Below are 8711 nucleotides of genomic sequence, written 5' to 3'. Positions count from 1 at the left end.
GGCAGGCACACTACATTATTGCCATAGTACCACTCGCTGAAATAGTGCATTCCAGACAAGGGAAGGAATGCCATAACGCCTCCCACCAGCCAGATAATATCGCACATTAGACAGGTCTGCCTTGGGGTAATTTTTGCAAAGGTGTAAGGAAACACGATGTTCTTGAGTCTGTCCAATGCGATCAGAGAAATCATCATCACTGACACTTCACTTGAAAAGACAGACATGGCACCATTGAAATGGCAAAACCAACCGGTGCGCCACTCATAGTCATGCAGGTAGTATTCCCCTGACCATTGCAGGTCTTTTATGCCAATAATGATAAGGTATATCCCCATGATGCCGTCAGATACACCCAGATTCACCAACATGGTAGACTGGACCACATTGTTATCAGGGTAGAAATACTGCCACCCAACTACGAATAAAGACCCTAGCAACGAGAGAAGACCGACAATCCAAAGAGTTCTCCTTGGAGCATGGTGGCGGAACATGGAGTGGCAGCTTGCGAAATTGTCATTGAAGGAGTATTCGTAATCAGCATCCTGCCTGAAAAGATCGAGATGGCAGCACATCAGGTTGGTGTCCAAAGTTCTAGAATTCGAAAAAAGAAGAAAAAAAAAGAAGAAATAACACTATCATTGCATCATTGAAATCCCTTAATAATCACTAATTGATTAATAACATAGACTATTATTAAAATAATTATTTGAAGGGATGAGTGAAGGAAAGGATCGTCATGGAATCTTACACTCTGATGATGTGCGTCAAATGCTTGAAAAAGCCTTTGGGGAGCTCGGCCATCAGGTTGTAATGCATGAACCTGTGATTTAAAATAATCATGATGTGAATTTTAAGTTGGTTTATATCATAAATAACCTAAAAAAGTGAATTTCAATAATAAGATTCGTTAAGTTAATGTTAATGTTCAAATTGACTGTCCAAAAAGACAAAATCAGGAACCTAGCTGAGGATCTTCAGTACGGACCCTAGCTTGATGTTTTCTCAAAGATTCTTTCAAAAGTAGTCATTTAGCCTAAGATAAGTCTCGTCTTGCTTTCTTGGAAATTTTTGATGGCTACTGATTTTATGGACGTGGCAGCCCATTCCGTTGAGGTCGTTCGCTGTACATCTTTCCGGACTCTTCCAGGGAAAAAATTCCTTTAGTACATTTATGTTATTTTCCAAAATTACTTTGCACGAGTCTTTTCTTTGACAAAACGAAATCAAAAGAATGTTATCTGATTTCAATATATGCAACTAAGTTTAGTTGCCTAGATAAACATCTGTCATTTGCAGTAAACTTACAACATTCGCAATTCGAGGGCATAGTTGAAAGTTGTGCTGGTAACGTTTTGTATCCTATTGCCGAAGATATTCCTGAAACGAAGAACGTAAGTATTTACAACTAACACCAAAACGGAGACTTGCAGCAGTCACATTCCTCATTCTAATAAATTCTCATGGAATTTCAGTTAAGACTACATAGATCTCCACAATGTTTGTTTCCGCTTTTTCATAATATCCACATAGGTGCACCAAAAGTATGTTATATAAAGGCACATTTTTAGTGCAATATAAATTAAAAAAACATTGCTTTGTTGAGGAAGATAACTGGCACCACCCCCTGTTCTACATCGTGGTAAATTTGTGGACAAAAATCTCAGATTTTGAACGCTGATATCATATTCATTCTATCACTTCAAATATTCTGGAATGTTTTGTATGTGATTAACTGTACTTACAGAGATCTGAGCTTTTTAACGCCCTTGAAAATTTTATCAGGCAGAGCCTCGATTTTGTTCTCCGAGAGATATCTTAAATAAAGGAAACGGATAAGGAAATAAATATTAAAGTACAGTAACATAATATGATTGGGTAAAGCAAATTTTATTTGAGCAATGACGGAGTTAACAATAAAAAAATATTACTGTATACGGTTTGAGATTCAGATCATTATGGAAAATGGTTTAAACTCTAAATGCACTTACAAATCTAATAGCTCCACCAAGCCCTGGAACTGATCTTCATGAAGCTTCTTAATTTTGTTGTACTCCATTTTCCTGAAGAAAGCATTATGTGCAGTTTAGAATGAAATGTGTAGTGATATCTTTAGCTCTACTTTTTTTTGTAAGATTTGCGGTTAAGGCAAGGAATGGCAACGTTTTCCAGTAAAATAGCTCCCAGTCTTTATATCTTAATCTTCAAAGAACACATGAGACAAATCTATGATGATCTCAAGATTAAGCGCGAAAACTCTCAAGTTCACTCTCTGTTACAAATTACAAAATTAGTGCCAGGGTAGTTTGATGTGGCAATACAACAAATTCTTAGATATTGTCAACTCGGATAAAAAGGAAAGAAAACAACCTTTGCCTTCCAGAAGTAGTTTACAATGTAAGTTGTCGTTCACTGAGAAGCTTTTATAGTCACCAAGTGCTGTTATTTTCAAGAAAATCTTTTAAAACAATTCTTAATATTTTGGGACGATATCAATGTTACTTACAGAAATTTTACCGCTCTTATGTTTTTGAAAGCATACGCTGGCAGATTTTCAAGTTCATTGTTTGATAAATCCCTGAAAACAATTATTACACAGTTACTAAAATTTCGCTTATGTTAGAGCTACCAACTGAAATCTGGGAATTGTTAAGGTTGCTATTTAATCAGAAGCTAATAAATTCTTACACCACAAAGTGACTTAACATTACTAACCGAAGCACGAGAAATACATAAGATAGCATCGTCTACTTCAATTAAGATTTGCAGATACGAGCTGGAAAACGTCATGATGTTTCAACTATGATGGCTGCGCTTTTAAAAAAATATTTTAATAATGATCATTTGTTTCTGTCCAATTATCTCTTTGGTTAAATAACTAACTCACTTACAAATATGTCAGCTTGGAAAGGCTGTTAAAAAGTCCGTCTGGTAGACTCTTCAACTTGTTATTTGACAGATAGCTGATAGGAATGACGAAACAAGAAAATGCATTTTCATTAAGTCTGCAAACTGAAATTTACAGGTAAAAATACATAAAGATTCTGGTCATCAGAAACAACCAAAGAACGAAGAGAAGTACGTAGTGATACACATGTTTTGTCTTACAGTACAGAGAATATTCAAGAGTCACTTCATTCATTTAGTTTGGTCAATATTTATGAAAAAAAGCAATTGAAGGCCGCTGAAAACTTGAAATTTGCGTGCACACTGAACTCTTTTCCCCAACACTGGCAATAGCTTCCTCTTGAATCAATAATGAAATCATTAAGCTCGTGATCTAAGAAAATATGCCAACATGGTTCAAAACAGAGAAAGATAACCCATAAAAACAACTCTGATATTCATAACATGCGTGAATTTCATTGTTGTATGTATGATCGTTGTCACTGAAATGTTAGTTCAGCAACAAACACAAAATTCTAGATGGTTCAATTTTAAAACGTGTTATAAGTGCAGATGGAAAGATTTTATAATCTGCAACTGGAAAAGATTTTCTTTCTATATGCTCTAATTAGAGAAAGGGACGAAAAGTATAATACTACCAGAATCTGTGTTAAGGACACTAGCAGTGATTTAACAAAAGCAAGGAAAATTTTACTAAGTGTTGGAACACCTTATGTGGTCATTGGGTTAAAACAAGGGAACGCTTGGAATGAAATAACTTACAGTTCTTTCAAGCTTTTTAGATCTTGGAATAAATTAGGAGGCAATTCAGTGAAGTTGTTGTCTTGCAACCATCTGTGTTGAAATTAAAAAATATATATATGTGACCTGTATGTAAAATATGTTTAGTTTCATTAAAACAGTTATTTACCGAATCGTCTTTTGACCACTGAGTGGAAGGGAAGAAAAGAGAAAGGAAAAAAGTTAATTTGAAAAACAAGCATAGACAAGGCGGTAAGAGAGGGGAATGCTGCTGCGTTACAAAAACAGTTTTCCTTCCACAGCAGTATTGATATATTAACTTACAGTTCCTCTAGCATTGTCAAGTTTTTGAAGGCACTTCCATTCAACCCTTTTATGTCGTTGTCATTCAGGCGTCTGCGTTATTTACCATATAAAACTGACGATTAGTTTAAAGATCCACCAGAAGTTTATCTGCTTAGATAGGGGTACTACTGAAACCTTTCAGGGCTGTTGTCGAAGACAGTTACGGTTGTTTTGACTTGTGAGCAATAATCGGCATCACTGTCATTGAGCAAAGAGTTGTCTGTGCTAACTTCACCGTTTACTTATTTTACAACATAAGATTATAATTAAATTTGACATAGATATGGAAATTTGTTAATGATGGAAATTGGAATGATCTTTTTATATAATGAAAGCACTTCTTGATGCCTTTTATACAGAGGACGGAATCTCATAAACGGTCAGTCCTGGACAAAGATCCAGAATGCAACAGACGATGTATGATCTTCACGATGTTTGATATTAATTCTTAATTTGCGAAGTAAAACGAATGATCTGATAAATTTAATAAAACAACGACAACAACAAAAAGCAGTTGGAGGCCTTTCGAACTGTTGTGCAGCTGGTCTGAGATCAGAGTTTTCAGTCCGCAGGTGCGAAAGTTGACCAGAAGAATTAGCTGTAGGTGTATTTCTTTTGTACTTAAATAGCTACATATTATGAATAAAAAAAGATTTGCAAATTTGTTTAATCTTATTAACGCTTGCATTGCATCACTCAGACTCGTCCCGATCTTGTATTGTCTTTTCACAAAGAAGGAAAAAAAAATAGGAGACTCAGATCGCATTGGATCGCAAAGTGTTACTTACAGTTGGGTTAGCCGTGCGTTCTTGTCAAAGATTCCTGGAGGTAGGTGGTGCAGTTTTATTTCAGACAGGTACCTATAAATTTGACCAAAATTTGGTATAGCATAGTACAGAGCTTGGACGCTTATAAAGTAATAAAGCAGATGACTAGCCGAATAAACTCAATTTTTAAATACAGGATTGCGTAGATAACTCAAACGGGTAATTATTGATACATTTTTTTTTACCTTGAAACAATTTCGCTCAAAATCAAAATGGCGCAGCTATGTACATCTGTTTTAATGTTCTCACTTGTCAATACGAGCAAGATATTTCCTGTCATGCTTATCCTAACATAATTGTGCTCTTTGACAGAGGAAAAAGGTACTCGTGAGGCCTCCAAGACAATTCGCTAGCTACACTGGTCTCGCTGCTATCTCTCGGACCCTATCGCATGATAGATGTACTAAAGTGAAATGTGATCATCGCAGTAAATTTTCCAATTTAAGCAATTGGAAAGAAGAAGCCTGAAAACAATCAGGGCTTCAACGGGATTCGAACCCGTGACCTCCGCGAATACCGGTGCGATGCTCTACCAACTGAGCTATGAAGCCACACACTGGGAGCGAGGTCAATTTATTGAGTTCATATCTTCCCGTGCAGTGAAATGATGTGAAGTTTATATGAAATAATTCATTTTTGTACTGCGGTTGTAGATGAAAGTGAAATGTGATCATCGCAGTAAATTTTCCAATTTAAGCAATTGGAAAGAAGAAGCCTGAAAACAATCAGGGCTTCAACGGGATTCGAACCCGTGACCTCCGCGAATACCGGTGCGATGCTCTACCAACTGAGCTATGAAGCCACACACTGGGAGCGAGGTCAATTTATTGAGTTCATATCTTCCCGTGCAGTGAAATGATCATTTCACTGCACGGGAAGATATGAACTCAATAAATTGACCTCGCTCCCAGTGTGTGGCTTCATAGCTCAGTTGGTAGAGCATCGCACCGGTATTCGCGGAGGTCACGGGTTCGAATCCCGTTGAAGCCCTGATTGTTTTCAGGCTTCTTCTTTCCAATTGCTTAAATTGGAAAATTTACTGCGATGATCACATTTCACTTTCATCTACAACCGCAGTACAAAAATGAATTATTTCATATAAACTTCACAGATGTACTAAAGTAGGCTTCATTTTTTTCGGTGGTTCTTCTTACGATATTCGTAGTTTCCCCATTTCCTTTGGAAATTTTTGCTCCGAATACATATTTTCTAATTCTCGAATACGTCATCGAAGTTTCCTCCTCACATTCTAAGCGTTCTTGCGATATCTTGTCCACATTATTGTGAATTTTGATCCTATTTTCTTAAGAAATAAGTTTCATTTTGACCTGCAGATGAAAATCAAGTACAAAACTGATCTTCGCAGGCGCGGTTGTGCAATTGCGCCTTACCTGCAAGGATCATTGCTTTGCTTGATTTTCATCCGCAAAATTTATTTCATCAAAAAATATGATAATATTCCTCTACGGGATAGAAGAACCCTCCAAAATGTGCCCTGATCTCAACGAGTGGCGTCTTAGCTCAGTTGGTTGAGGCACCCCACTAGGTTTGGGGAGGCGCGGGTTTGAATCTTGTTGAAGACTGACTTTTTGTTCGGGTTTCTCAGTTTTTGCAATTGTATGAAATACAGGTCAACTTCGAGGATCATTGTCCAATTTATTTTATTTTATACTCTTTCCTTAAAGCCTTTCTGATGTCGTCATATGATCTGTTAGTCTCAGCATATAATCATAATATCAAATGAAATTTTTCTTGTTTTTCAAACTAAAAGTGGTACCCAAACATTTATAAACACGTAATAGTGGGTTAATGTGTTTTAAAATACAAAGACAAATATTGTTTGATGTCCCTTAATAGAGGAAAAATTAACTTACAGCCAAAACAATTTAGTATTTGTAGAGAAAATGTCAGATGGCAAACTCTTCAACGGGTTATCAGACAAGACTCTGAAAGATAAGAAACAAAAAAAATTAGAAATGCAATTTGAAATTGTTAATAGTGGCCTTCTTTAAGCTGTCAGTTTGGCATTGTCAAGTAAAACATCGATATGCATAATTTGCCATACTGATATAAAGAATAAAGAAAATAACACATTTCGTGTTCGTTAGATAAACCCAGGTTGTTTTACATCTTTTCCAGTCTGAATAATAAGCTAAGCAATGTTGTTTTGATTAAGAGTGGTTCTCTCTATCACAAGTTCAGTGTACACAGTTATTTCTGGTAACCCCAGATCCTCCTTTACATGTCTGAATGTGTCACTTAATTTACGTGAAAGACCTTTACGTTTACTCACGATCAATTCTCGTGGAATTACAAGATTATGATTATAAATATAGACACTGACACGGAGTCTACCAAGTAAGAACGTCGTACTTCTACTTTCTGTACTTCTAAAAGATTAAAATATAGCAAGTCATAATACAGATTTGCATGGATGCCGTGCTACAGATATAATGAAAGGAGAACTGACTAAAAAATTGGGACGGTTTATTAAAGTTTAAATTCTGTCAGCGATGACGCTTGACGCAAGTGGCGACCTAAGCTATTGCACAACACTGCATTGCCGTAACTAGAGCTTCACTTCAAAAATTCTGAGAGGAGAAGTGCAATTATGATCCCAGTATTTCTCAGATTATAAGAAGTCGTTCCTTGCAATGAAATTGGACTTTAAATATTCTAAAGGCTTGCTTTTTCCTTTTTTCAATTGTTTTTAAGTGGCTTTGTAATATGTCAATTTGCTTTCCATCTCCGCCAGTTTGAGTCCGAGAACCCCTCGATTATGTCCATCTAAATGAATTGGTTGGTTCATGATCAGTTGATTCTCGATGAGATTGATTTCCGACCGGACATTTTGGACCTCAGAAATAATTCCACTTTTCGACGAAGCTTTCGGTTACGCGGTTGCCCGGTGCCACGCACAAATTTCTCGTGGTCCTTGTTCACACTTTTAGATCCCATCTGAGCGTTTTCAACTGTCGTCGTATTTCTTGAAGTCCAGTAGACTTACTGCCCACAGAATCTTGGGCGATTTCTTGAAAATTGTCAGGTGTTACAGAGAGAGACTGGGCCTTTCTTGGTATTGCCACATGTGGGTTTGTCTAGCTGTTTAGTCTAACTTTTGCAACAAGGAAGCCTTCCGAGATTGTGTTTTTCAAGCTCTGAAGCGCTGAGGGACAAGTCGTCTTTCTCTCTGTCTGGATGTCCTTGAATTAGTTGTCTGGAAGGTAGTGATAGGTATGTGGGCGTTCGACCTCTACTTCTGGGGGGGAACGCTCACAGTCCTTTATGTAACCTCTTGATAAAGTGTTGGCTGTCAGCATACCTTTCCTAGGCTTGTAGCGTATCTTGTAGTCATACTGCTGAAGTAGCGACAAAAGCAGTCCGCAGGATGACTTTCTTACCGAACACATATAGGTGGTTACGCTGTATACCAAGGACCGGGGCAAAAAAATTCCTTCTCGATCTTTGAGCACTTCCTCACTGCCAACGGGAGTGCCCCACTTCTAGATGTCACTGGTTGACCATGCTCCATCAGTAAAAAGCTAAGCTTATCCTTGGACGCATCTCCTTAGTACTCTTTTGGGTCACTCTCGCTGAAGTACTTGACTATTGGTGCTTTGAATCTCTTGAGTTCAGATCCACTCGCATTCTTGTGTGTCAGGCGGCGTAATGGTCTCACATTTCTGAAAGGTTTTGAGGGAATTTAGGAAGGTGCCTCACTAGCCCTATAAATCTCTGCACTGCTGATACATGTGCTGTTCGCTCCATCTTGACTGTTGCATCCGATTTCCTATGCTCTGCCTTCCAATTCAATCCATTCTTTGTCATCACATGTCCAATGAATGGCACTTTGCTTCATTTGAATTCGAACTTATCCTTTTCCAGCTTGCT

The 8711-nt window shown here is 37.4% G+C and overlaps 1 protein-coding gene across 1 annotated transcript; it reads right to left on the bottom strand.

The window, feature by feature from the left end:
- Positions 1 to 2756: 2756 nt before the first annotated feature.
- LOC149053551 (uncharacterized) lies at positions 2757 to 5100 on the bottom strand. Its single transcript, XM_089183291.1, has 5 exons — positions 5006 to 5100; positions 4782 to 4853; positions 3973 to 4044; positions 3670 to 3741; positions 2757 to 2963 (listed from the first exon to the last, which is right to left on the bottom strand). The coding sequence occupies exons 1-5, from the start codon at positions 5098 to 5100 to the stop codon at positions 2888 to 2890; spliced, it is 387 nt and encodes a 128-aa protein (XP_089039417.1). The 3' UTR covers positions 2757 to 2887.
- Positions 5101 to 8711: the final 3611 nt, after the last annotated feature.

The sequence above is a fragment of the Pocillopora damicornis genome, chromosome 1 (assembly GCF_964200805.1).
Source record: "Pocillopora damicornis chromosome 1, jaPocDami1.2, whole genome shotgun sequence".
Lineage (NCBI taxonomy): Eukaryota > Metazoa > Cnidaria > Anthozoa > Scleractinia > Pocilloporidae > Pocillopora > Pocillopora damicornis.
The sequence above is the reverse complement of the archived record's forward strand: the minus strand, read 5'-3'. Positions and strand labels throughout refer to the sequence as shown.